Genomic DNA, 25,237 nt, shown 5'->3' with positions numbered 1-25,237 from the left:
TATGGACCCGCGATGGCAACTGATGACAAACCTGAAATTGACGCTGGTGACAGCGATGTCACCGTGCCTTTGGCTCCTAGTATCAGTCCGGTGGCGACTCCGGCCCCTACGCTTGGCATTCAAATTGGTGTACCTTCTTCGGCTGACCAGGATGCCGAAATGTTTGCGGTTACTCAACTGAACGACGACCTCAGACACTTCATGCATTCTATCAGCGGACAGTATGCTTCCATCATTTCTAACACGGTATTTTGACCGACCTTCCGTTCTCTCTGCGATTTCTGATTCATGGGTGGACATCATTTCTGCCGAGGCACCATATCAGCCTCCAATCAAATTCGACATTCCAATCTTTGACGATATCGAAGCCCACACCACTTATACTGCATTTCGACTGGTGAATTATTTTCCAAGCACGACGCTACTTTCGAGCCCACAAGCGAATACTGCGGCACATTCTCATTTCAGAACAACGGTCGGAGGCACCTGGCGGAGTCAATGACCCAGACAGACAATGCGCAACATCACCGCAGGTCGGCCTTGACGGGAATGAACAACTCGATAATGACGAGGCAGTTATGTTCACCCGAGACAACATTATATTGCCGATAATTCCTTCATTTGAAGTGGTCTCTTCCAAACCGATCGGATCTCCAAGTTATTTTTCAGCCACGATGCTATCTTCGAGTCCGCAAGCGAAGATTGTTGCGATGCATTTTCGTTGAGGTGTGAGCAACGGTCGACCGCACCTGGCAGAGTCAAGAGCCCAAACAGCAAATTTACGACATCACCGCGGATTATCCTTCTCGAGATCGGAAAATGCGACGATGGTGGGTCCCGGGACGCCAGTTCTTGCGCGAGGGTTCCTTCATTTGAAGATGTCTCTCCCAAGCAATCAGGCGGATCTCATACCTCACCAGGCGTCGCTTTGATAGCCAACCTGTCGACGATTCTTTCCCATTCAAGTCAAAATTAGAGGTAAATCAAGATGCTTTCGTTGGCTGCCTCACTAATGCTTATGAACAGAGTCTCGCGCTGCATAATGAGTCTCTCATGTATACGGGAATTTCAAAGCCGCAAGGCCCTTTCAACCATTCTCTCCGTATTGCTCAGATGTGGATAAAAGTGCCTTGCCATCCAGTGCAATCAACTGCGACGGTGCTAGCAATTTTGTGCTCTCTGCTTCCTACCTCTTTCCGGCGACCAGACAAAGAGTCAATCCCCTCCCTGGCCGCTGTGCTTCCGTCCGAGTTCCGTAGAAGCGTATTCGCATGTTGAGATTTGATGACCTACCCTGCTAGCCTCTAAGACCATCACACGTCGCAAACTTATCCTCCCCTGCAAAAATATTCCCCCTCCTCCTCCCCTACTACTCGAATCTGTAGCTGGCTTTCGCATTCTCTTTCGCAGCATTATGAGCCATACAACTTATACTCGCGCGAACACAAACTTCACCTACTGTAATCTCGTACTGCCGAAACACCTTCATCTTGCGCCTCACACCACATACTCTGGAAGTAGTGCGCAGCGTCGCCTCACTGCAGGTGAGTTACTGAATTGTAACGACATGTACATATAAACCTATGGCTGATTTTTCACCCGCAGTCAATACTTGCCACCAGTTTGCGGCGCGCTACCAACTGAGAGCAAGGCTGCAGTTCATGGAGCATATCTGGGTTCCTCCTCGTGGCAGGGGCATCAATATTCAATGCCCACTGCCCGCTGGAATATCACAAACCTACTGCTGTGCTTGTTAGGGTTCCTCGTCGTGGCGGGGGCGTTTCTTTGCCCACTGCCCGTTGGAACCTTGCAGGACTGCGGCTATTGCTTCTACGGGTGTTGCGCTGTTGCAATCACTTTCAACCTTCTATTAACATTGACGCTCACCACAGAGGAGTGGTGCATTACGACTGGAATTAGACCCTTTTCATAACGATCGATTTGTAAACGAGATTCTTCCTTACGGTTCTGGGATCTACTTATATTGTATTTGCACTGCACCATTCTGGGACGTTTACAGTAGAACTGGGTTTGTACATCTCACAGTACTCACACATACAATTTGTGTCTAACGTGAACTAGCGTCCTACTATCGTAAGAAGCAATTTAAATGCTCAGTCCACCTTGGCCCGTTTCCCGTAGTAATAGGAAGTACGACCGATTCCCGCGAACCAGGCAAGTCTTACAGAGTTGCTTGTGTGAACAGCCTGGACCATGATGCATTTGCTCTTGACATACCTTACGCTCAAGAGGAAGACCACAAATGTGATGTTGCCATGGGTCATGGGATTCCACTTGTCAAGGGAGTACTTGAGCTCGTCGGGGAGGCCGATAAATGAAGCAGCAATACTGAAACACGTTGCGTAGGGGAAACACTTGCAAGGTACTAAGACTTACTGTGTCACCTAAGATACAGCAGCTCGTTAGACGAGTGAATGTGAGAAAAGGAGAGAACCTACGTCTGCCAGCGCGAGCGCAGTGAAACTTGCTCCAAGTATGCGCTCCTGAGCCTCCGGATTGTTCGGAAGAGCATCTCGAATAGCTCTGAAGACCAGAGACGAAATCAAACCCAGGAGAAGGTAGCCTAAAGATGCTTCAGTTGGTTACAATGGACAAATTAGACGTGGAAGATGCACAGTTTCCCAGTTGCCAAATAGCCATCGTAGTCCTAGCATCTAGCGGACCGGAAGCAGCAGTTGTAGTTGGTATTAGCTCATGGTGGAACCAGGAGGCGCCTGGAAAGAACCATGCCAAGATGGCAGGTGATACGGTCGACACTGCAGCATGACCATGATTTCGTCGTTTGAGCAAAAATGTGAGTGAGATTGGAAGGGTTACTTACCCGGTTCAATGTACAAGAAGAGGGTCCGGTAAAAACCTGGCAATGCTGGAAAGTCGCGAGCCATATCGTATGATGCGAAATAATGGTAGCGCTGCAGCCTACTATGCCGCAACTTAGAGTGTGCAGGGCGTGGATACCGTGTAACGCGCCGGGTGCCACGGTGTTGCCAACTGGCTGTGCAACTTGAATGGCTTTTCCTATTCTCTTCAAGGAATTTTTGCCAGGTCCTACTGTTCTTCAGAATCTGTATCAATGGCTGAGTAGACGTTAACGGCACTTGAGTGCTATATGATGATTCCAGTGAAGCAGTCACTGCCCGTGATGCAAGGAAGTATCATTGTCATGGTACCACGTATGATATTTGTGTTATGTGGGTCCAACCCGAACGGTCAGCGTCAAGTCGGAGGAGTATCATGTCATCAGCGCCTACGTTGTCAGACACACTGTCAATTACTCAAGCCACAGGTTTAGTGACTCAGAGTTCCTTGAACCTGATCAATACCTTGGATATACCATTCTTCGCCGTAGACGGTCGCTCTCAACTCAGCTGAACACTTACTGTTGGATGTACAGCCCGAACTCATCTGTTTTCGATCTCCCGTTGCAGCCAGACAGTACAAGGACAACACATGAAACATGGGACCGACACGATACATCCCTAGTAACCGATGACCATGACTGTCATTTCCAGAATCATGTGTCAGACGCAAGTTCGCGCTCAAAACTGTCTTTCTTGGTGATATCCGGTGGTTCGGGCGGGAACACCATATGCGCTGCATTCGAAAATGCATGCTACGTTCTTCCGGTCTCGGACGACGGTGGATCGTCCAGTGAGATAATCAGGGTACTCGGCGGACCATCTATAGGTGAATAGCACTTCTCGCTCAGTTTGGGACGTACTCATGGCAGAAATCAAGGTGACATCCGCTCAAGGCTTGTCAGATTGATCCCTCTGGCTCCTTCCGGTTCGCCTCTCGATGCCGTGCGCACTCTTTTGTCTTATAGATTACCCTTGAACGCGTCCGAGAATGAAGCACGTGCTGAATGGCGGGGCATCATCGAAGGTCAAAGTCCTCTGTGGTCGGGCATCCCGAACGACCGGAAGGAAGTCATCCGAGGTAATGCTGATAATGGTTGCCAACCCTGCCATGTTGATGGCGTCAATTAGGTTTCCTGGTATACTTTGAGAACGAAGTCCTCAAGCGAGCACACAAACACTTCTCCTTCTTGAATGGAAGGTTGGTTGTAGTTGCCCCTGGGCGGACTATTGGCACTGATTCAAACCTACGCCTCACAGCATAGGTAATTACTTCTTGGCAGGCGCGCAGGGCTTCTTTCGGTCCTTGCCGTCCGCAATATTTTTATTTTCTACAATAACGAATAGCCAGGTGTGTTTGTCATAAGACAGATGAATGAAAGAGAAGCACATCCCTGAACACGATTTAAGGCAAACATTCTGCCAGTCATTGTGACGAATCATATCACGACCATTGCAGCGGAACTGGTTCGTGCTGATGTTGAGATCGGGGATCTGTTCCATTTGACGTGACTTGTAGGAGAATGGCGCGAAGCTGCTGGGCCAATGTGGAATATCGCACCCAGTAGCTCCTGCAGTTTCCTCTGACTCAGAGCTGCTGTCCTTGGATCCGCTATCTCCCATCGATGGAATAGGCGAGATCATACCGCAGAATCGGTTTAACATTATGTACAGTCAACAAGCCAAAGAAGGCGGATATGAGCCTCTCCATTCTCGAATATGCAGTAAGTAAACTTGTTCAGGGTCTGATTCGCGGTACCCATCCTGTATCAGGACTCTACTATATTAATGGGTATGGCCATGAAGTGTACCCGAAACCAAACCCTCAGTTTATCAAGAAACTATCAACTTCGGAAGTGTTGGTGTACTCATGTGGATCTTTGTGGACGAGGCGAGTGCGCGATCCAGGGACTCGAAACATCTTCCTAATGGAGAATGCTCAGCATCATTCCCTGCCTGGCTCTCCGCGGCGTAGCATCTGCGATCGCGGGATCTCGGCTCCTACGTGTCAAAGTGCTTCTTTGTAGGTCCTGCGGCACTGTCCGGTCACCTACACTCAGTGCATTCATCTCCAACAGTGAACGGCAGTAATGATAGAGAAACAGATGGATACACCGCCGTCGACTATATCAGGTGAATTCTTATTTTGCCCTGGGATCTTGATCTCAAACAGCGCAGAGCTATCACCTCGGTGTTGAATTCGCAATACCCGCTAAACGGACTGGGAAACGCTCCACCATATCCGATATCAGCATTCATCACGCATCTGGTATATCTCGAGGGGACAAAGGTAGCAGTAGACGTCGAAGCAATAACAGTGAGCCGTTGCCTCGTGTTTCTACCCCTGGCCACCATCAGACTTATCATTTCATACACCTACAGACACTCGGTGTGAAGTGTATTTTGGTTGGGAAAACATTCGAACGTGCGCCTAATTCTGGGGTACCGCAATACGATGCTGTTATAGTTCAGCAAGCTATTGAGGAGATTTTATCAGGACAATAGTTGATGAATTCACACAGTGTATTCTCACTGAATTATATAGACAGATCGTTGCTGTACATCATGTCTCTGTGATCTTTCTCAGCGTTTCCTGGGATTTGTCTTGTGCCTGTGTGATGTCAAAATCCAAAAACCGCAACCTCCGACTTGTGCTCATTGGTGGTCTTAAGTTCAAATTGTGTGGGGCGTGGCACCAGCACGTGAGCTTGAATATGCATCTATTACCTCACCAAATGGACTTCGACTAAGTACTAATCTGTGCTTTCCCCACACAGATGCCAACACTAACCACCATCTCAAAATCCCACATGTCTCCCGCGAGCGTCGCAGCTAGCAGTGCGCTTAAAGCAGATATCACTGCAACGCAGAGCGGCGACCGGACTCAGGGCGATACTCAGGGGGACTCAAGGACCCACAAAATGAAAGGTATGTGGATATGAAACTTCTGTCTTCGTCTGACCTCACGCAATATCATCTCATTGCGGATAATCATTTTTAAATTGATTCCATAGAGCAATCGGTTATCTTGCCTAATCACCAGCACAGGCCGGACAAAAGCAGGGAGCCAAGGGAAGCCCGCCGCCACAGCATTATATTTGATTCCGAGGATGAGGACTGTTACGAGGACACGATCGATTTCATACGTCGTTCTAAACAAAGACGTTCATCTCTAGATGGACCTCGACCATACGTAAGCCTCCACGCTGTCACATGCGATCTGGGGTGCTCAGTTAGTCTCAATGCATTGAACGTAGTTAACAGTGTCCGGAGATGACCTTCAGGGCTCTAGTGATCGCTCCAGCCCACGCGTCCACTTTCGTTCTCGTGTACGCATAACTGCTGGCATGCGTCGCAGGCGGCTTTCTGACGGACTGCCGTCTGGTGCTTCGTCAATATCGGGTTCGCCTTGCTCATCCATTTCTGCACCATTGCGTTCTGCGAATGCTGCAAGTTCAAAAGGATGGGGCCCACTAGGACAGCGAGTGAGTATCCTCGCATCACAGAGCTATGATTCGGAGCCATCATCACCCACTGGTCGGCGGAAAACACGACACAAAATCATCCCATCGGAACCATATCACAGTCCTGTGAATGAACACACGCCACTCTTACGACCCCCTTGCAGATACTCGTACGCAAGGGGATACAACGAAGATGATTTGGCGGACGAGGACGTGGAGAGGCAGCGAGAACGTGTGATAGATGAAACCTTCGGCAAGTGGCCCGGGAGACTGCTGAATCGCCACGTGAGGAGCCAAGTCACCTACCTACATAGTGTGGATTGCTCACGTTCTTCCAGTGGTGGTGGTGGCAACTTGAACCACTTGTTTGCTGCACCTGTGTGGACTGCTCTGACGTTGAGGAATAACATCAAAATGCCACCCGAAATCTCTTGCATGTTATGGGTACCATCCAGGCGTGGTGACCTTGCTGGTGACCCTTTGCTTTCACGCTACGTTGGTCCAACTACCTTTGTATACTAGCATCACATTATATCCAATATATTCTGTTGCAAGAAAATGGTCTATATCCTCTATCAAAATCCTCATTCTATTATCAATGCGATGGCATCACCATGGTGGGTGGGAGCGTTGTGATAGGAGGGAGCAGCCCAGCGGCGGTCTTGCGTGCGTTTTGAATGAGTAGCTGGTCCATAACGACAATGGCAGCCATGGTCTCAACGATGGGAACAGCACGAGGGACAACACAAGGGTCGTGACGCCCGCGAGCAGCAAGTGTTCCTTGTGTACCATCGTACTGTGCGGTGTGTTGTGCTTGCGATATGGTCGCAGGTGATTTGAATCCGATTCTGCAGTAGACAAAAGTGAGTTGAGCATGACTTAAGGTGTGGAATTCCGCACCTGAAGTAAATGTCTTCGCCATTGGTGATACCTCCCTGGATACCACCACTCCAGTTAGTGGAAGTGCCGAGTTTACCATCTTTTATGATAAAAGCGTCATTGTGCTTGCTTCCGGGAACCTCGGTTCCTTTGAAACCCGAGCCGACCTCGAAAGCTTTCGTGGCAGGAATTGACATCATAGCTTGCGCAAGTTTCGCTTCGAATTTGTCGAAAACTGGCTCTCCGAGACCTGACGGGACATTGCGAATGACGCACGTCACTGTCCCACCAATAGAGTCCATAGACTCTTTAGCGCGGATGATGCGCTATTGATGAATTAGCAGTCAGTTACCAATTACAACAGACATCAGGGGGGAAATATAATTCACCTTCGTCATCCGCTCTGCAGTTCCTAGATGAGGGCAGCGTGTGGGATGCTTGTCAACCTCTTCTCGGGTAATCGTAGCTAGTAACTGTCTAAACTCGGGAGTTAACGCGTCCGCCACGTCATCGTTGTCCTCGTCCCCGTCCACTGGCGTGAGGGACGGTGCTGCTATATTGGACGGCAGATGGATCTTGCCAACTGAACTGACAAATGCGACGATCTCAATGCCAAACACCTGTTTGAGGTATTTCTCGGCGATAGCACCCGCTGCAACACGACCTGGGCAAATAAATTTGGAATTAGAGTCTGGGGAATGTCCCAAACGAAGTGAATTCACCAATAGTTTCACGTGCGCTGCTACGTCCACCTCCACTACTAGCTTTCACACCATATTTTTCGAGATAAGTGTAATCTGCGTGACTCGGGCGAGGGTATAAATCGGTCTCAGAATAATCCTTTGGTCGTTGATCCTCATTCTTTACGAGGAGACCTATAGGAGTTCCAAGGGTGACACCTTGCTCGATGCCAGATTGCACATGCACAAGGTCCTTCTCGTCTCTCTATCGCAGACTTCGGGGTGAGAATATTGGACACAAATAGAAAAGCTCCTCACAGGTGTGGTAAGATTGCTCTGTCCTGGTCTTCTGCGACTCAGTTGCACCTGAATGTCTTGTGGAGATAACTCCAGCCCCTGCAGCATATTGACAATTGTGAACTTTGGGCTTATATTACGAGCGGAAATGATTCATACAGGAGGACATCCATCGATGATCGCACCTACAGAGGCGCAATGGCTCTCACCGTAGGTAGTTACGCGGAAAAGGGATCCAAAGGTGGACATTGTTGGTTGAAGACAAGAGGTGGAAAGTGAGAAGCTCAGGAATCGTATGATAAGATTTCTATTTATCAGTATGGCAATACTTAACCGAACAAATCGCGATTAACGTCGGCCTAGGCTACAAAGCGTCTTTAAGCTGTGTAAGCTACGGCCTGACTAGTACTGCAGAGCCTTGACTAGCCTTGGTCTAGAGGTTGTTAGAGGTTGTTATGAGACAGCATCATATTCGAGGACTAACCGAAAAGATAAAATGACAAGCGCCGTGGGAACATCATTAGCATCATGAAACGGTTCAAGTTTTCAGTCAAACGGCCAATATGTCTGTAGTAGCGACATTATCAGCCAACGCCGGTTCGGCATCAGGCTCACGTTCCCGTCCTCAAGCTCGCAAGAAGCCAAACGACGATGCAGCCTACTTTGGAGTCGCAGGAACGAAAAGACAGGCGGCGGACAGGGCAGATGGGGAGCCACGCGTAAAAAGAAAGAGGGTGGAACACGGCGCAGCAGTCAACAGAAGGGCAGATAAATCTGCAGATAATGACCTAAAGAGTGCAGTGAGGGAATTCCCTGACACCTGCCACCATGACATTGATACATTCCCCGTTAGATCGACTTCAGAAACATGCCATCCGCAGGGCTTTATCGTTACCTCTCCCATTTCAATCTCATTCCACCCGTGTACCCATCACCCTTGACCGCAGCAGATCCACCTTCTCCCGATTCCCTCCTTGACCCTGTACGCCTGAATCCACGCGGCCTCAGTCCGTTCGCGATCCCCACTTCTGGAAACAGGCCAAGGAGAGATACCAAAGATCCAAGCCGCCGACGAAGCTCGCGCTTACTCGAGGAAAGCGAGAGTCGCACGCCCATCTTGGCGGACATTGCTGAGATCCAAGCAATCCTCGCTGCCATTGCAGAGAGACATTTCCAGGACCATGCGGTCAGTGAAATAGACACGCTCGCGTCATTCATGGTAAAAACCTCTACCAAGTACGAGTAGAACGCATCTACCGTGTAACTGATATACTGTCATAATATACCCCTCAGCACAAAGGCCTCATACCATGTGATGGTGTCTCTTGCGACACCACCTACCAGACTCTGGTACCGATGTGTCTATCAAATTTTCTGCATGTATGATACGTGTTCAGTCTTGTTGAGTCACGGTTTGTCGCAGATAGGCTCTTTCCGACTGCTCATTACGTTCATCTTATCAGACAACAGCTGTTGCACACTCTGGACATGGCCCGTTCTCTGTGGTTTGCAAATTATCTGGGCATTGCAAATTCCAGTCTCGCCCACGGTCTTCGTAGACCTCCTGAAGGTCCTTTGTCTGCAAAATGTTTTCATTTTCTTCATGTTACGAGTCTCGCTGTTGACTTGCTTGTCGTTGCTGACTAAGCAGTTGCTAAACAACAACACCGTTGTTGCGATGTCGACATCCCCTATTTGGCAGTGAGTCTGCTTCTCCACGGTTTCACGACGATCCTTTTGGCTTCCTTTGGAGCACTTTCTTCAATCCTTGCAGGAATTTGACACTGCCGATTGGCTGTCGTAACGGTGTCCTGGTCTTTGTCTCTGTGGCCAAATGCCGCTCGCTGCAGTTCCCGTGGTGACCTTGAAAGTAAGGAGCACGCCGTTTGCAGGCTAGAATTTTATACCGTATAAATGTCAGACCGTTCTTTTTTATCGTCATTTTTCCTTGCATCGCCTTCTCTCTAGCAGCCGTGCTGCATTTTTGTGAGTGCCATCCTCTTGCTTTCCTTCATTTTGGACAATCATGAACGCCAGAGCAGATTTATAGGACCCCTTCTCCTGACCCTTCTTTTTCGGCTTCTGTGAAGTCTGTTGTACATTCTCTTTGAATATGAAACTTTCTTTTCGACTTCTTGTTGCTCTCCCTGCTCTTGCCTCGCTGGTCGCTGGCCTCATCGTTCCTGAGCCTGGTCTAGTTGTTCGCCAAAAAGGTGGTGGAAATGGCAACGGAAATGGAGGTGGATCTTCCTCTGGCGGAGGCGGGGGCGGCAATGGCAATGGTGGAAACGATCCCCAGAGCTCCCTGAGTATGTTTTTTTTGTTGTATTTTTTTTTGGCATGATGTCTTCATTTGTACTTCTTTAGCTCTTGACCCCGCAGTCATCGCGACGGGATTCCAAAACGACGGCCAGGCTCAACCTGCCGCTGGCCAGGTTGCGTCACTCACCTCGTCGGATAACTTCATCAACTTCTGCTTGACAGTCCCCAATGAGCCCATCACCAATGGCCAGCAGATTTCTGGTGGGTCTTGTAACCCCGCACCTATGGGCTCCATCCCCTCCACGGCGAATATGCCCTCCGCCAAATTCACCAACCCGAAGAATCTCGATGTTATCCCGCCGAACCAGGCATTTACCGTCTCTCTCGCCATTCAAGGCATGGAGACAGGGCATTTTACCAATGCACAACAGAACTACTTCTCCGCGCCCCAGCAGCTAAACGGACAAGGGCAGATCCAAGGGCACTCCCACGTCGTCATCGAGCAACTGGACTCGCTCACACAGACGACGCCGACCGACCCCAGCAAGTTCTCGTTCTTCAAGGGTCTGAACGACCCGGCTAATAATGGCATCCTCACGGCAGACGTGACGAATGGTCTTCCCGAAGGGGCATACAAGATCTCGACGATCAACAGTGCCGCAAACCACCAGCCGGTCTTGGTGCCCATTGCACAGCATGGATCTCTTGATGATGCAGTCTACGTAGGTTCATTCCCGTGACACATGTTTGCCATGCACTCATTGCCCATTTAGTTCACTGTCAGTAATAACGCCAACGCCGGTGCTGCTGCCGGTACTGGAGGTGGTTCTGCAGCGTCCCCGGCAGCGGCGAGTGGAACAGCGACCGCAGCAAGCTCTGTTGTCTCATCCACTAGCCCCCCCGGTCAAGGTAATGGCGATAATGGCAATGGCGGCAATGGCGGAGGCGGAGGACGAGGAGGCAATGGAGGTAAGGGGCGAGGAGGCAATGGCGGAGGTGGGGGAGGTGGGGGCAATCGCCGCCACTTCTTTTCTCGAAACAGCATGCATTAGTGGCGAAGACCATAATCACTTAATAGGTCCGTGCACGATGGAGGCGCCAGAATTCGTGCCCTGCGTCGTTTGGTTTCTTTTAAAAGCTCCTTGCCAAGTTATTTTTTTGTTGATTTGTGCCCTGTATCCCTATCTGTAGCGTTACCCCCCTCTATATCCGCGAGAGCGGTGTTTCTTGTACTGAAGCAGTTGATCTAGCTAGAACTAGAATCAACCATGGTTTGGACCTCCATTGATTTCATGAGATCACAGTTGTCGAGATTATTGGTAGTCCGATCCATCAATCAAAATGCAGAGTAAGAGGGCTATATTGGGCTATCTGGCACACTCTCCATAACGTTGGCTCTTCCATTTGATCATTCGGAAGGAGATCACTGCCCCCTCTTTCAATTAATATGTAGTGCTTGACATCAGGTTGCTTCATATGTTCAGCCACATACCAGGGGTCCTGCCACTGAGCGGCGTCATAGTTTCATCTATCCCATCGTCTATCTTGTCACATCCTAAACCATCCCTAGAATATGCCATCACCGCGAGGCCAGAGCCAACCATAACTCGCTCCCTTGATCAATCGCTGTTGGGTCTGATCCGGCGGGATGATCACCAGGAGCTCAAAAGGGCAACAAGGTGGCTGAAAGAGTTCCATGGTCGTGCAGGGGCGTGCGTGTGCTAAGAGCCACATAAGCCAAGCTTTTATACGAAATAGACCATTGTTCTGATGGGACTGGCCAATTGCAAAGTGAGGTTATCTATGAGGAACGGTAGGCGGAATGAGGGCATCCGTGTACTATATATGCCTTCGATGACACAGGTGCCAGACCCTGTCCCTTGGTAGCATCCCGCCTTATTCCTGGTAGCCCGATGGCAGCCGCAAGCATCCGCATCAGCGGATCGTGTGGGACCCAAGGGATCTCTCCGGATGAGCGCTCACATAAATGGCTGTGCTAAAATATCGGTGAAATGCTGATAAGGCATTCGATCTGAGATCGCAAGTGTGCCTTGAGGTCGAGCTCGCCGAAATGATGGAAGACATGCTGCGGCGCACGCACAGCGCACACGAGCATGGAACTTTTTTTAATGCTTGAAAAGGCGCGGCCTGGTATGGCAAAGGCTATTTAGTATTCCCCAATTCGATTATGATCTCACCGGGTGCACTTGGTGCCATCCTGTGATCTATCCGCGTTAATCTTGGGCGAGCTGCATATCCTTTATGCAGGACTGTGGTCTTTGCGTGGGCAAGAAGGGCAAAACCCGGTTATAGAAACGATCCAGGTCCCGACACGTATCCCACATGTCGGGGATCCGCATAACCTGCGAGAAAGTTACGAGTGCTACGCACGATTCGGTGTGTACATTCACTTGATGCTTCAAGAACGCTTCCGGGAATTGAGGTTAATAGACGAACGCACACAAGGCTATCGTCCGATCGAAGTAACTGCGCATTGGAACATGCTCACAGGGGTTTTCTCGAGGCCACGAGAGCACGCAACGAGGAGCATCAAGTACGATCTAAGAGGGCCCAAGACAAATGGATTGGGATCGATAATCACCTTCACGACCGTTATTATCCGGCACCGAGATGCGTGTGATTTCGAGAGCATCATGGAGGTCGCTTGAATACATGTCACAGATCTTTCAGACCGACCATGACAAAGTCACTACTGTTGTTAGTTTATGCAAGGGGTAATTCTCAATGAAGGATATTACGCCCACGATACAACATGTTGGTACCAGGAAGCCAGATAGATCGATTAATTGGGCAGGCGCTGACCTGGGAATTTACCCTTGATATGCCGATCACCATGAAGGATTCTGGAAACGGGGATCTGCGGTTTGATTCTTTTCACAATGGAGGTAGGCGTATTCAATACCACACAGTTCAGGGGAAGTGGCCTATCTAGAAACTTACAGCATTGCCCGCATCAGTCCATTTCACGTGTAAGGAAAACCATGCTATCCTACCCCATCACCAGCGAAGATTACACGGGCGTAGACAAGATTACAAAAAAGGGCGAAAGGGGCTTCCATTGCAAGCTCTTAATCGCGCCCATCGGAAGTAGAAGGGCTTTAAGTTCGTGTATCATGCTGATTTGAATCGCCTTCGGAACTGGGTCTCTTCTCCAGAATGCCATCAACAATCCCAAAGTTAAGAGCTTCTTGTGCTAAAAATGTTCTGTGAGAGATGTCGTCATCATATATGAGGAAACTCGCCTGTCATAAAATAATCTCGCTCCAGAGCCCTCTCTGAGCAGAAGTCAATACGGCCGCCTGCCAAAGAAAGGGAGGAGCCTACCAAATCGCTCCAACCCCAATGCCTCACTCTCCTCTACTTTGGCACAATGTCGCTGATATATACTTGTCAATAGATGTCTGACACGCAAAATCTCCTTGGCGTGAATTGCAATGTCAGAAGCCTGTCCAGAGGCGCCTCCAGAAGGCTCTGCAAGCGAATAATATTAGTTATGTGATATATGCCGCCGCCACTGTCATGACTCACGGTGGATCATAATGCTGGCATTGGGAAGACAATGCCTTTTTCCCTTTTCACCTAGACCACCACAGTGATACCGTTTTCAAATGAAAAGCTTCCAAGGGACATACCCGCTGCTAACAATAGGGATCCCATGGAGCATGCTTGTCCCACACAATACGTGTGTATCGGCGAAGAAACGTACTGAAAATGGACAAGTAGGCATCAGGCGCAAATAATTTCATCCCGCGGGATCTCAAACCTGCATCTTTGAAATATTAGCTTAGCTAGCAAAGACACAACAAAGCACTCATACAGTGTCATAGATAGCAAGCCCTGCAGTCACGCTTCCTCCAGGGGAGTTTATGTATAGGTGAATTGGTTTAGAGGAGTCTTCGGCTTCAAGGAACAAGAGTTGCGCAACAGTCAGGGCTGAATCTGTATCCCGTATCTGGAATGCCAATGAGATGAATTAATCCAGCCCGAGGCTTGGGAGAATGGCAGACGTACAGGTCCATATAACATTATTACACGTTCGCGCAATAGGCGAGAGAAAATGTCATACGATCGCTCGCCCCTTCCCTGCACGCACGAGGTGGGGTGCTGAGCTGGAAACAACCGAAGAATGCATGGCAGCTTACTGTCTGTTCGATGACTATCGGCACGAGGTTCGCTGTTGGGGGTCCCCATGTGCTGGAGATATGGTGCAATGTGCGTGACGACGGTAGTGAGCCTGCCCTCGCCTGACTTCTAGTCGTTGCTAGTGCTGCCCTCCAAGCAGCGTTCATTGTCGACAACATTGAATGAACTCGGGGAAGAGACTGTCTGCCACGTGACAGAAAGTCATGAACGTGACTTCAAGTTTGTAATTGCGTGACACACGCGTCGCTTGTCACGTACGTTCGTGTTGCAACTTGCACCCAACCGTCTGGTGGCCTTTCGCACCTTCTACACAACGTTTTGTGGCATTCAGCTTTAAAGCCACTCTGAACTGAGTAGCAGCGGTCTACTTCCGTTAAAACACCTGTGTTATTATGAATACACGCATGCATGGACAAAGATCGACGGAGGCTCCAATGGACTTCCAGTTTACGTCTCGACCAAGCAGTAATACAAAGCCAGCATGGGCTGCTAGTAATGACTTGAATGCGCCCCGAAAACGTGGGTTTTCATTATGTTTGAATTCTAACCTAACTAAACAAGTCCCAGGTCCATTCGATGACCTTCAACCCACGAGCCCGGCATTTCCTCATCCACCACAAACACCTATATTTGGAGAAAATCGCAACGTGCCTTTCATATTCCAAGCTCCAGTACCGCAGACTCCTGCAGTCCACCCATGGGCGCCTCCTGTAAATTTCACACCTCAGAAAGCATTTCCTGCACAGGAGCTGCGGGATGTGGATATGTCCGAGCTCAGCCCTCCTAAACCCGAGGCTTCTGAGAAAGAGAGCGGGAGAATAGTCGCCACAGGGGCGCTCAGAAGGGTTTTCAACTCGAGGCAGAAGGCTCGTACAAAAGCTCAACACGCAGTGTCATTACGCGACGACCCGGGGTACGGCAGCGAGGAAGAAAGTGATGGCGATGCAGATCATGTCGGCCCTGTGACACAAACCACGTCAAACCATTACACACTCAACATGCCGTCTGCGCCAACTCCACAGTCAGATACGCCACAGGTCCTGCTAGGGTGAGGTGGTTTGGATTCCCACTCTCCAAGTGCGCTGATCATGCTTCCCAAGATATTTACAATTCTTTTTCAACCTGTCCCTGGTCGTGGTATTTCTCTATCTCCTGGTGCAGTTCATTCTCACAGTACAACGTGATGTTGGACACCGCATCTCAGAATACTCGATGGGTACGATCTTCATGCCTGTTAAGGTGTCTGCTGATATTAATCATATGTCAGATATCGTGCAAGAGATTGGCATGTGTGCGACACAATACAGGAATAACCTTTGTGAAAGTAATCCTGTGCCTGCCATGATCCAACAATGTGCATCTTGGAAAACATGCATGGATCGCGACCCAACTACGGTTGGCCGTGCTCGAGTAGGTGCGGAACTCATTGCGGAAGTTGTCAATGGCTTTGTGGAGCCCATCAGCTGGAAAACATTGGTTAGTACATACTTGTCCCTGGTGATGCTGTGCTGATTACATAATTATGCATAGGCTTTTACGTTGACATCATTATCATTTTTAACGGTGTTCGTGAACTCGTTATTCTCGCTGTACCGCTCGCGCCACGAAGCTGGGCATTCGTATCCAGCTCCCCCTATGGGACAGTTTCCTCATCATTACCTTCCTTCTGGACCCACACGGGGTTCTGGGCTTGGTAACGGTGACGATATCGCCGGAGATGCACCTCGCCGAAGACGTCTAGAAGGCGGACAAGCGATTAAAGTAAAATGACAGGTTTATTTTCTCTGATTAAATATATGGGGCACGGATCACTGCATAGTACAAGCATTTTTATTCAATTTTTCATAAACGTTCCGATCAAGACTGGGATTAAAGGGCTATCACTGATTTAGGCAGACGAGTAGGTTAAACGTACTAGTGAGTGACAACTTCTAGCCGGGTTGATTGATTCTGAGTCTAGTCATCGAACCAGACGTATTTGGACACGGAGAGAACACCGGGGCGAGCGTCGTTTCAGTCGTCCGGATGGATCCGGTGTTCCTAAAACGTCGGGGTTCATCGAGGACTAGTGAAATGGGCTGTGGGCTGGAAAGCGATGAGCGGGGTGCCAGCTGCTGCCACATGTCATGTCTCTGATAAACAGATGATATGCCCCTGAAGCAAATCTGAGGACGGTTGATCGGAACTTGGATGCTGCCACGGTGAGTACGCAGGATCATATCACAGCATCCGTCAAGTGTGGACCTGCCATGGGAACAAAGTTTGACATTGAAGCAGCACCGCGTGTATAAAATAGGCAAAATGGAACCGTATCTAGTCGGTTTCGGTTTCGTGATTTGATCGCTGATAGCAAGGTTTAAAAAAACCAGGGAGGAGATCCAGTCTGGAGGATTCAGGGCTGAAGCTTTTTATCGTCATTGCATCGCTACATTTGAAAACCCAACATTTGACATGCCGGAGACCCGGTGCCCGGCCGTTCTCCTGATAAATATAGCGTTCATTTGATTGACGGCAGATATGTGGGGCACCCGAGGGACCGTCTGGGCGTCTTTGCACAGTTCTCGCAGAGGGAACAACCTAGAACGGCGCCCCTTGTCTCCTAGCTGTCATCTGAGAAACCTAGTTAGTCTCCTGAAAATAATAATATTTGATACTTCGAGATCCGAATCTCCTGTCAGAGCCTTTAAGTTTACCATGAAGAGTAAGTCTAATGTGTCCAATGATCTGTCGATCCGTGCGATTATATGGCAGAACGCAATCGTACTTTATTAGTTTTTCATCGTTTTTGATTGGACACTACGAATACATAGATAGCTGAGTCCAAAATCATACATCAGCCCATCGCGCAAGTGTCTCAAGTTGAGTTCAAGAAAACAGTGCAATATCAAAAAGCTATGGAAGTGGGTATTGAGGAAGATATGAACAGATAGATGGCTCCCACCAAAAGTCTCCAATAGTCCCAACTAATAACCACGGTCAGAAAAGAACTGACCATAGGCTCGTGTTATTTATTCGGTTTTGCTATGGCTTCTGCGGCCTTCTCTTCGTCTCGTTTCTGTGATCAAGTAGAGTGAGCCGAACAGTACAAGGACAGATGTAACAACTGAAGGTCATGCCTTCTGCTTTGCTCTTAAAATTTCTGCATCACTGCAAGGGAGATATGAGTGACTTAAAACCATACAAAAAATGACACATACGCTTCTTTACGCTTTGCCAGCGATGTGTTACTTTCCTTTCCTTTGGATTTGTTCAAGGCAGCCTGTTTCTTTGCGGCCTTTGCCCGATCCGTGTCACGTTGATTTCCTCCTGCATGAAATTATGAGTGACACAATCAGCAGGATTGCAGTGACTCACGAGTCATCGTAGTAGCAATATGATGTGTTCGTTTCCTTGTCCTTGGTGTTAAACACAAGTGGACGGGACTAGCAAACAAGAACAAACAACGCGTGGAAGAATGGTCTATATTTGAGTTTTGTTCCCTGGACCAGTTCCGAGACACGGCAGGACAACCACGTTCATGATCATCATATCGCAACTTGTAGTATCTCTAGAGATCTCTGGCGCTTCTTCAAAAGAGGCAATATCTCATGATGGGCTTTTCATATCTGCCAAATGACCACGGATCTTCCCTTCACGCTTGTCTATCTTTGGCGTCTCAGTTACTCACTTCCCCGCCCGAGCTGCCCTGTTTTTCTGGAATGATTCGTGCCGTTTTCCGCCTGTGCGTTTAGGGATCGAAGTATTGGTTGAATTAGGAAGGAAATCTCGTGGCACGTCTTATAATTAGGATACAAAGAGACATTCTGGTGATTACTACGATTGTCTAGCTTGGGGACACGATTGAGGCGTGCTGATTACGAGTTATCGGCTATCTTTGGATTTCTGCCAAGGTGACTTTTGATTGCAACGTCACATTATGTTTTAGCAGGGTGGCGCTTGCTCCGATACCAACTACTGTCAATGGTAACGTACCTCTCAAGGTTCTCCGGACTTGACTTTAGTATACTCTACCCGAATGAATGGCAGCATGATCACATTGCCTCGATCGATGTACGGCCAAAGCTCATTTATTGATAAATTATACGTTAAAAAGCTGTGAAACCCCAGATCAGGACTGGCAGCCGTTACTCTGTCACATGATCTCCCAAGTTTAGTAGGCACTTTGCTATCGACCGTGGGCATTTCATCTCCCGCGGACTAGTGGTGTCTAGTACTCGGGTGCAATCAGCATGTGCTCACAAGCGGTGTATCTGTCCCTGCAATCAACAACCTGAACGACGTTAACATGTTTGCCGGGACCCTGTGCGGCGCCGCCGCTTAGTTTCGTCCAATTCCCATCGGTGCGTGTACGCATCGCATTTTCACGTCTCAACACCCCCACACCGCAGCACACCGCCCCCAACCTGCCCCAACTTACAAATTTGTACCTGCTGGCACGCAACGCTTCCTCTTCTCTTCCGAACTTCTCCGATGGAAAGTCTTATTTGCCGGTCCGATAAGCCTGACGATCCTTCGCACGCTGACCTCCGAGTCGTTAGGAAGTTCTATGCTGTTTCAGGCGATGAGTCAACGTTGGGGAAAGGTTTTAACGTAAGTACGACTGCGCAAATTGTTACCACGGACGACTACTAACAGGGGGATCAGTAACTGATCGATATACCGACTAGGACGGAGGTAGATCTATCCGGTCGGAGGATCGCGTTCATTCATGGTTGTGATGCGAGCGCTGTGCTTGAAACGAAGTCAGCGGGACGCTGGTTCATCCTGATTGATGGAAATATGTAATTACCTTCTTTGTGTAAACGCGTGGTGTTAACTTCATCGCGTCACCTAATAGCAACAGATTAGGTGGCCGGCGCCTCAGGGTTCGCGGCAGGTTCGACGGAGATCTTTTCCGAAAAAAGGTTGGTGGCTCATAGAGTCTATGTTACTCTCCGTGACATCGCACGTGGAGTGTGAGATCATGACGGGTCTAGCGAAGCGAGAGATGGCGGCCAAGTAAGAGACCAGAAGAAAAAAGGTGAACCTGCCATATTTCATTTTCCCAAAATGATATCAAGATCTAGATTACGATGACAGGAGGGTACCTGATTATTGTGAAGGGTAAATTAGAAATTGTGTTCCAGAAGTAGTATGAATAGACCCTGGATACAGCTCTCAACTGCCATAAATTAGCAAGCTAGGCTGACAACAGTATTCATGGTAAGTCGGAACCAATATAACGGTACGTATCGCCTCCGAGATCGTTCCAGATCTGGGACGTCAGACTGCTGGAAGGGGTTGCCGTAAAGATACCGAACGGTGGCACGGCATTACGCGGATTGGCATTTCAATCATCTTTTTCAAAGACAGCGATTAATTGTATTACTAAATTTGGATTCGACCGTTAAGCTCTTTAACTCACGCTATGACCAAGATTGGACATACTTGCATGAAAACTCCACATGCGAAAAGAGCCGAGATCACTGTTACTAGTACGTGAAAGTAGCCGACGGCCAAGGCCCTGATCTCCCCTCTCCCGCAGTTTTCATATATAATACATCATCCTCCAAGGTTTGTCAACTTTCCCCTCTTCGCTTCTGTCTCAATTCCACTTGGCGTCAATCGCCTCCTACCCATGTCTCACAGACACATCCAACGTCAGTCTGACAGAGACGTCCGCATGCACGACCCACATCCTCATGCTATCCTCACACATCCACCTCACCAACCTGCACCTCATCTAAATGGCAATGCAACAGCCTTGCCTACTACACCAGCTCTTTCAAATGGTTCAAGCCATGCACATACAGCATCCAATCAGATCGTATCGCCTGTCGTAGTACCCAACGCCCCCGCCTCGAACGGCGTTGCTCCCCCTCCATCAAGCGTCATTCACAAATTGGCAGTGGCCAACGAACAAACGTGGCTTTTGATCGGTAAGTTTTTATTTTTCATGCCGGCTAATGAGTTTAATCCCATCCTCTTCCCAGGGCGTGTCGCGGAGCAGATGGGCGACCTTGAACATGCGATCACAGCATATGAAAACGCTCTACGGCATAACCCGATGTCCCTGTCAGGACTTACACAAGTTGCGGGAATCGCGCGGATTAAGGAAAATTATCCAAAGGTAGGCAAAATCGTTGATGCTATTTCGTGCCAATCCCGCGTCGAAGCCGATGTCCTCCGAGGATATCCCATTGCGCCCATCTCAGATCTTCACGTGGCACATGCTGATGTCATCCTCCTTTCTATTTTAGGCCGTAGAGTATTTCCAACGCGTTCTTCAATTACAAGAAGACAACGGCGAAGTATGGAGCGCGCTCGGTTAGTTCATCTTACAAATCATCATATCCGTATTTCCTCATGCCCTATCCCAGGCCATTGTTATCTCATGCAGGATGATCTGCAGAAGGCTTACTCCGCTTATCAGCAGGCCTTGTACCTCCTCCCTAACCCAAAGGTACATATCTTCCACTTTTATTATCATGTCCTCATGTCAACACAAAGGAGGATCCAAAGTTGTGGTACGGTATCGGTATACTATATGACCGGTACGGATCCTTGGACCACGCCGAAGAGGCCTTCGCTTCGGTCCTCAAGATGGACAAAGGTTGGCTTTCTTCTGCTTCCAGAACCCTTTTAGTTAAAATTCATTCGCAGAATTAGATTTTGACAAGGCAAATGAGATTCTTTTCCGTCTCGGCATAATCTACAAGCAGCAGGGCAAATATGATGATTCACTCAGCTGCTTCGATCGTATCCTCCGTAATCCTCCAAGCCCTCTCGCCCATGCGGACATCTGGTTCCAGATTGGACATGTCTACGAACAACAGAAAGACGTAAGTACCCTGCCTATCCTGTAGACTGCGCACTCAATATTGTCTTTTACAGCATGTCCGCGCAAAGGACGCATATGAACGTGTTGTTGCTGATAACCCTGGCCACGCAAAAGTTCTTCAACAATTAGGGTGGCTGTATCACCAAGATGGTTCTTCTTTCCAGAACCAAGAACTTGCCATTCAGTACCTGACAAAGAGCCTGGAAGCTGGTAGGTTATTGTAATTTAGCTATCTTTACATCAGTATTGATCACCGATGCCGTTACAGACCCTTCAGACGCTCAAAGCTGGTATCTTCTTGGCCGTGCTTACATGGCTGGCCAGAAGTACAATAAAGCATATGAAGCCTACCAGCAGGCGGTTTACCGCGACGGCCGTAACCCCACCTTCTGGTGTTCAATTGGTGTCCTTTACTTCCAAATCAACCAATTTCGTGACGCTCTTGATGCATACTCGCGTGCCATCCGCATCAATCCTTATATCTCTGAGGTCTGGTTTGACTTGGGCAGCCTTTACGAGAGTTGCAACAACCAAATCTCAGATGCCATCGATGCTTATGCTCGCGCAAGCGAACTTGACCCTGGCAACCACGTCATTTCGCAGCGTCTCCAGCTCCTTAAGAATGCGCAAGCCACTGGTGGTCAGCTGCCTGCTGCACCAGGCCCTCAGGATGTGCACCCAACTGCTTATGCCAGTGCCGTCGTTCCTCCTCCAGGACTCACCGGTCCTCCTCTCCTGCTGCAATCAACGTCGACCCGCCCCCCAATCTTCCGGCCTCAGTCAAGTGGCCCGCCTAGTGGTGACAACCTTCATTTGCCTCCTCCTGCACCTGCTCCCGCCTCTAGGTCATCACCTGGTCCGTTCCGGGGTGGTCCCCCACCGCCTGTAGTGTTGGACGAGAGTCGTCACATGCCTTCACACACACCTCTCGCGCCCATGGATGTTGATCGTCCACCTCATCCTCGTGACTACCCTAGTTCATCGCGCGAGGGCCCAAGTCGCGGGCCAACTGGCCACCAAACCCTCCTCCTTCACCACCCTGTTCCACAGCAGCAAGTGCAAACGGAGGAGCTTCGTAACTCTGCCGTTCACGGGCCTGGTCAATACAATGACCACTTCCCTGGCCGTCCACTCAGGGTCCCTTCGACGTCCGCTTCGCCACCGCCACCACACAATTCACGAGTCCGATCCCCAGGTCCTGGGTACCCAAACTATCCTCCATCAAGCAGACAACCTGTGGGACCTGCCCAGCCCAACCTGGCTCAACGATCGCCGCCTAATTACCCTCGTGAGGCACCTCGCCCAGAGCATGACATGGCGTGGGACCGCCGTGGGCCACCCCCTGAACACCATCGAGAATGGGAGCGTGAACGGGAGCGTCGAGGACGCCCTGAGTACCCCTCACATCCTTCGCAGCAACCTTATTACCCCTCACGCTCTCCCGGCCCTCGTGGACACAGCCCAATGGAAACGTCTCCTCGCTCTGCACATCCATCCGCACATCCTTCTCGTGCATATTGGGACTCCAAGCCCCCTGGTGGCCCTCCTCACCCTCGCTCACCTCCACCACCAGGTCCTCCTGAGGGTGGGCACTGGCGATACGACCCTGCACGCGATCAGGAAAGAGACGCTCGGGATTATGAACGGGAGCGGGAACGTCAGCTGCATGAGCAACGCAGGCAATCGATGGGTTTCGCTGGTTCTCCAGAAGGCATTCCCCATCCGCTTCCCCACCACATGGGGGGCAACTCGCGCCCCTCTGAGAGCCCACGACCTACTCCTGCCCCTGATGCGCGCGACCGCAAACGAAAGCAAACGAAGGATAGCAAGGATTCGGACACGCAGAGCATCGCTGGTACTGGGGTCATTGGCGAGGCACCGAAGAAGGAGAAGAAGCGAAGGCAGCGGCGCCCCAAGGATGAGTCTGGTCGGTCAGATTCTAATGGAGTTCCTTCGAACATGCCTGCTACATTCAAAATCGGCTCTTTCTCTGCAAAAGAGGGTCCTGAGACATCTTCCTCTGGAAGTAGGTCGTTGCAGCCTTCGCCTACAAGCGCAACGCCTCGTCCACCTTCACGTGTTGTAGATGATGACTATGATGAAGGCATAGACACGCTTCTTCAATTTTCGCAACACCCCACCGACCGTGGATCTGTCTCTTCTTCCTCGCGCAGCCGTCCTTCACCTCCTGAAGTTTCAGGCTCCCTTAAGCGTCCTCTTAGCCCGGTCGCGGATGAGATGGACACGAAGCGATCTCGTGTGGATGGTGGTGGCAAGCGCAGCGTGTCATCTCCATCAGGTGGACGACGCACTCCCATACCTTCGTCGCGACCATCACCTATACCCTTCCGTACCCAACCCTCGCATTCCCCCGAGTCGCGTCATACTGAGTCTCACTACGCTACTAGCCCACCCCAGCTAGCTGTGGTGCTTCCACCTCATCCCCGCCCCATTGGCCATGCATCGCACACTGGTCCATCTGCCCCTATCGCACTTCCTCCCATTGCCACACTGTCCCCTGCATCAAGCGTCCCTTCCCCATCCGATGACCGGATGATTCTCGACTCCCACCGTTCCCAGACTCCTCCATCGCGAGGAAAACTTTCCGAGGTCATGAACCCAGCAGCAGGCTCCCCACCAATGAAGCCAACCACATCTCCCGCTCGCTCGCAAGAAAGAACTGCGCCTTCCCCTCCTTAATGCCGGTCAACTATCCCTATGTTTTTGTATGCGCCTTGCTATTTAGGCTTGAAGCTTGACCCTTGTTATGATGGCATTGACGAAGCAGCTATGCAGTATCGCATAATACAGATAATTATCCACACACTCGCATGTAAAAGATACTTTGAACACACTTGTCAGACAGTCTGTAGAGTTGCAAATACCCCATATTTTGTGCATTGCACGATGTCGTGGGAACTTTTTTGATGCTGTAAACGCACGCAGCGGTCATTGTGGAGAGAACCATCACGATTTCCTGCGCTACAGGGCTTGTAACTGTGGAAGTCCATGCTGGTACTACTCGCGTATAAGTCGTTCCATTCCGTAGTTTGCGTTCCAACGCAAATTGCGAGATGGAACAACTTCATTTACCCTCTGACAATGATCGTGACACAAATTGCGAGATGGACTCCATGGAACAACCTCTAGGCTGGCGAACGCGGTTCGATAGGACCCAGGCATCGTTCACAACCACATACACGCAGGTGACACGCCGGGGGTATAAAAGCCTTTGTAGAATCTTCTTCTTGAACGGTGTCTCGCAAGGTCGTTCTTTTCTCGCACAGCACACGCTGCACGATTGGACCTTTTTTGACAGAGCTAATAGATCATCGAGAATCCTGCCCTTCCGAAAAGACCCCGACAGTTCTCATTTGAGACATATGCGTTATTCCCTCGGGAAGCTTCGATTCAGACTGCGTGAGTGTATTCTGTCCTCCTTTATTTTGTTGTTGATCATAAATACACATCCGCCACCGAACTAGATCATATCATCATTTTCCTTGCACGGGCTCTTGGTGAACTTGATCTGCCTGTCATCTGTCAGTCTCTGCGAGTCGCTCAGAAGCGTACATCAGCGTTAGAAGGAAGAGGTGTGCTCACTGGTGTTTGGGATTCCTGAATCCTTCTGAGGAGGCATTGCAACTATCATCCCGTTAATTAACGCATACTTTGATGATCGCATCTACATTTTCTTTTAGCATTCCTTTAGAAAGTCGCGAAGGCGCTCCTCAATTTTCTGTAGTCGACGAGGGGTGAATCTCTCAGCCACCCCACCCCTTGTCGATGGCC

The 25,237-nt window shown here is 49.7% G+C and overlaps 11 protein-coding genes across 11 annotated transcripts; 7 read left to right on the top strand and 4 right to left on the bottom strand.

Moving 5' to 3' along the window:
- Positions 1-1,521: 1,521 nt before the first annotated feature.
- DEU56DRAFT_812629 (uncharacterized protein) lies at positions 1,522-1,968 on the top strand. Its single transcript, XM_041353617.1, has one exon. The coding sequence runs from the start codon at positions 1,709-1,711 to the stop codon at positions 1,931-1,933; it is 225 nt and encodes a 74-aa protein (XP_041206944.1). The 5' UTR covers positions 1,522-1,708; the 3' UTR covers positions 1,934-1,968.
- Positions 1,969-3,236, bottom strand: DEU56DRAFT_812626 (uncharacterized protein). The gene is made up of 6 exons (XM_041353616.1): positions 2,843-3,236; positions 2,637-2,777; positions 2,460-2,584; positions 2,398-2,405; positions 2,239-2,349; positions 1,969-2,181 (listed from the first exon to the last, which is right to left on the bottom strand). Exons 1-6 carry the CDS (start codon positions 2,904-2,906, stop codon positions 2,115-2,117), a joined length of 516 nt encoding a protein of 171 aa, XP_041206943.1. The 5' UTR covers positions 2,907-3,236; the 3' UTR covers positions 1,969-2,114.
- DEU56DRAFT_812617 (uncharacterized protein) lies at positions 3,220-5,551 on the top strand. The gene is made up of 11 exons (XM_041353615.1): positions 3,220-3,708; positions 3,760-3,960; positions 4,011-4,080; positions 4,140-4,230; positions 4,290-4,346; positions 4,399-4,603; positions 4,653-4,770; positions 4,823-4,902; positions 4,958-5,012; positions 5,058-5,196; positions 5,262-5,551. Exons 1-11 carry the CDS (start codon positions 3,408-3,410, stop codon positions 5,382-5,384), a joined length of 1,440 nt encoding a protein of 479 aa, XP_041206942.1. The 5' UTR covers positions 3,220-3,407; the 3' UTR covers positions 5,385-5,551.
- A 64-nt stretch (positions 5,552-5,615) lies between these two features.
- Positions 5,616-6,798, top strand: DEU56DRAFT_812614 (uncharacterized protein). Its single transcript, XM_041353614.1, has 4 exons — positions 5,616-5,807; positions 5,894-6,072; positions 6,137-6,628; positions 6,682-6,798. The coding sequence occupies exons 1-4, from the start codon at positions 5,657-5,659 to the stop codon at positions 6,748-6,750; spliced, it is 891 nt and encodes a 296-aa protein (XP_041206941.1). The 5' UTR covers positions 5,616-5,656; the 3' UTR covers positions 6,751-6,798.
- Positions 6,799-8,661, bottom strand: DEU56DRAFT_812612 (chorismate synthase). Its single transcript, XM_041353613.1, has 6 exons — positions 8,359-8,661; positions 8,221-8,298; positions 7,945-8,167; positions 7,612-7,886; positions 7,244-7,548; positions 6,799-7,191 (listed from the first exon to the last, which is right to left on the bottom strand). The coding sequence occupies exons 1-6, from the start codon at positions 8,446-8,448 to the stop codon at positions 6,939-6,941; spliced, it is 1,224 nt and encodes a 407-aa protein (XP_041206940.1). The 5' UTR covers positions 8,449-8,661; the 3' UTR covers positions 6,799-6,938.
- A 101-nt stretch (positions 8,662-8,762) lies between these two features.
- Positions 8,763-9,445, top strand: DEU56DRAFT_914197 (uncharacterized protein; the record flags this gene model as incomplete). Its single annotated transcript, XM_041357602.1, has 2 exons — positions 8,763-8,999; positions 9,053-9,445. 2 exons carry the CDS (start codon positions 8,763-8,765, stop codon positions 9,443-9,445), a joined length of 630 nt encoding a protein of 209 aa, XP_041206939.1.
- Positions 9,446-10,312: 867 nt separating this feature from the next.
- DEU56DRAFT_739500 (uncharacterized protein) lies at positions 10,313-11,201 on the top strand (the record flags this gene model as incomplete). The annotated part of the gene is made up of 2 exons (XM_041348736.1): positions 10,313-10,481; positions 10,567-11,201. The coding sequence occupies 2 exons, from the start codon at positions 10,313-10,315 to the stop codon at positions 11,199-11,201; spliced, it is 804 nt and encodes a 267-aa protein (XP_041206938.1).
- A 2,379-nt stretch (positions 11,202-13,580) lies between these two features.
- DEU56DRAFT_889286 (Clp protease-domain-containing protein) lies at positions 13,581-14,810 on the bottom strand (the record flags this gene model as incomplete). The annotated part of the gene is made up of 9 exons (XM_041356262.1): positions 14,625-14,810; positions 14,494-14,565; positions 14,300-14,434; positions 14,246-14,251; positions 14,115-14,187; positions 14,011-14,061; positions 13,807-13,953; positions 13,721-13,757; positions 13,581-13,686 (listed from the first exon to the last, which is right to left on the bottom strand). Exons 1-9 carry the CDS (start codon positions 14,781-14,783, stop codon positions 13,581-13,583), a joined length of 786 nt encoding a protein of 261 aa, XP_041206937.1. The 5' UTR covers positions 14,784-14,810.
- Positions 14,811-14,876: 66 nt separating this feature from the next.
- DEU56DRAFT_812548 (Di-sulfide bridge nucleocytoplasmic transport domain-containing protein) lies at positions 14,877-16,156 on the top strand. Its single transcript, XM_041353612.1, has 4 exons — positions 14,877-15,144; positions 15,193-15,673; positions 15,726-15,841; positions 15,893-16,156. The coding sequence occupies exons 1-4, from the start codon at positions 15,018-15,020 to the stop codon at positions 16,135-16,137; spliced, it is 969 nt and encodes a 322-aa protein (XP_041206936.1). The 5' UTR covers positions 14,877-15,017; the 3' UTR covers positions 16,138-16,156.
- Positions 16,157-17,370: 1,214 nt separating this feature from the next.
- On the bottom strand, positions 17,371-18,063 carry DEU56DRAFT_812541 (uncharacterized protein). The gene is made up of 4 exons (XM_041353611.1): positions 17,980-18,063; positions 17,823-17,931; positions 17,742-17,772; positions 17,371-17,680 (listed from the first exon to the last, which is right to left on the bottom strand). Exons 1-4 carry the CDS (start codon positions 17,984-17,986, stop codon positions 17,630-17,632), a joined length of 198 nt encoding a protein of 65 aa, XP_041206935.1. The 5' UTR covers positions 17,987-18,063; the 3' UTR covers positions 17,371-17,629.
- Positions 18,064-20,106: 2,043 nt separating this feature from the next.
- On the top strand, positions 20,107-24,376 carry DEU56DRAFT_812536 (TPR-like protein). The gene is made up of 8 exons (XM_041353610.1): positions 20,107-20,543; positions 20,598-20,734; positions 20,865-20,931; positions 20,985-21,067; positions 21,115-21,217; positions 21,268-21,446; positions 21,499-21,655; positions 21,714-24,376. The coding sequence occupies exons 1-8, from the start codon at positions 20,243-20,245 to the stop codon at positions 24,143-24,145; spliced, it is 3,459 nt and encodes a 1,152-aa protein (XP_041206934.1). The 5' UTR covers positions 20,107-20,242; the 3' UTR covers positions 24,146-24,376.
- The last annotated feature ends 861 nt before the right edge of the window (positions 24,377-25,237 follow it).

The sequence above is a fragment of the Suillus clintonianus genome (genome assembly GCF_016758775.1).
Source record: "Suillus clintonianus strain FC179 chromosome Unknown DEU56scaffold_51, whole genome shotgun sequence".
Taxonomy (NCBI): Eukaryota; Fungi; Basidiomycota; class Agaricomycetes; order Boletales; family Suillaceae; genus Suillus; species Suillus clintonianus.
The sequence above is the reverse complement of the archived record's forward strand: the minus strand, read 5'-3'. Positions and strand labels throughout refer to the sequence as shown.

Bases quoted from the DNA above. Each gene is read 5' to 3' on its own strand.
- DEU56DRAFT_812626 (XM_041353616.1), bottom strand. From the start codon at position 2,906: ATGGCTCGCGACTTTCCAGCATTGCCAGGTTTTTACCGGACCCTCTTC. The intron at 2,585-2,636 runs GTGCATCTTCCA...AAGCATCTTTAG, and splicing joins TATTTGGCAACTGGGAAACT to GCTACCTTCTCCTGGGTTTG. The intron at 2,182-2,238 runs GTATGTCAAGAG...CAACTCTGTAAG, and splicing joins GTCTTCCTCTTGAGCGTAAG to ACTTGCCTGGTTCGCGGGAA.
- DEU56DRAFT_812614 (XM_041353614.1), top strand. From the start codon at position 5,657: ATGCCAACACTAACCACCATCTCAAAATCCCACATGTCTCCCGCGAGC. The intron at 5,808-5,893 runs GTATGTGGATAT...TTGATTCCATAG, and splicing joins AAGGACCCACAAAATGAAAG to AGCAATCGGTTATCTTGCCT. The intron at 6,629-6,681 runs GTGAGGAGCCAA...ACGTTCTTCCAG, and splicing joins GGAGACTGCTGAATCGCCAC to TGGTGGTGGTGGCAACTTGA.
- DEU56DRAFT_812629 (XM_041353617.1), top strand. From the start codon at position 1,709: ATGCCCACTGCCCGCTGGAATATCACAAACCTACTGCTGTGCTTGTTA.
- DEU56DRAFT_812617 (XM_041353615.1), top strand. From the start codon at position 3,408: ATGTACAGCCCGAACTCATCTGTTTTCGATCTCCCGTTGCAGCCAGAC. The intron at 3,961-4,010 runs GTAATGCTGATA...GGCGTCAATTAG, and splicing joins CCGGAAGGAAGTCATCCGAG to GTTTCCTGGTATACTTTGAG. The intron at 4,903-4,957 runs GTAGGTCCTGCG...CATCTCCAACAG, and splicing joins ACGTGTCAAAGTGCTTCTTT to TGAACGGCAGTAATGATAGA.
- DEU56DRAFT_812548 (XM_041353612.1), top strand. From the start codon at position 15,018: ATGAATACACGCATGCATGGACAAAGATCGACGGAGGCTCCAATGGAC. The intron at 15,145-15,192 runs GTGGGTTTTCAT...AACAAGTCCCAG, and splicing joins CTTGAATGCGCCCCGAAAAC to GTCCATTCGATGACCTTCAA. The intron at 15,842-15,892 runs GTACGATCTTCA...ATCATATGTCAG, and splicing joins CATCTCAGAATACTCGATGG to ATATCGTGCAAGAGATTGGC.
- DEU56DRAFT_812541 (XM_041353611.1), bottom strand. The intron at 17,773-17,822 runs GTATGTGTCATT...TCTCCCTTGCAG, and splicing joins CTGGCAAAGCGTAAAGAAGC to TGATGCAGAAATTTTAAGAG. The intron at 17,681-17,741 runs GCATGACCTTCA...ACTTGATCACAG, and splicing joins TTTTAAGAGCAAAGCAGAAG to AAACGAGACGAAGAGAAGGC.
- DEU56DRAFT_812536 (XM_041353610.1), top strand. From the start codon at position 20,243: ATGTCTCACAGACACATCCAACGTCAGTCTGACAGAGACGTCCGCATG. The intron at 20,932-20,984 runs GTTAGTTCATCT...GCCCTATCCCAG, and splicing joins CGAAGTATGGAGCGCGCTCG to GCCATTGTTATCTCATGCAG. The intron at 21,656-21,713 runs GTAGGTTATTGT...ATGCCGTTACAG, and splicing joins GACAAAGAGCCTGGAAGCTG to ACCCTTCAGACGCTCAAAGC.
- DEU56DRAFT_812612 (XM_041353613.1), bottom strand. From the start codon at position 8,448: ATGTCCACCTTTGGATCCCTTTTCCGCGTAACTACCTACGGTGAGAGC. The intron at 8,299-8,358 runs GTATGAATCATT...AATATGCTGCAG, and splicing joins TCATCGATGGATGTCCTCCT to GGGCTGGAGTTATCTCCACA. The intron at 8,168-8,220 runs GTGAGGAGCTTT...AGTCTGCGATAG, and splicing joins AGAGCAATCTTACCACACCT to AGAGACGAGAAGGACCTTGT.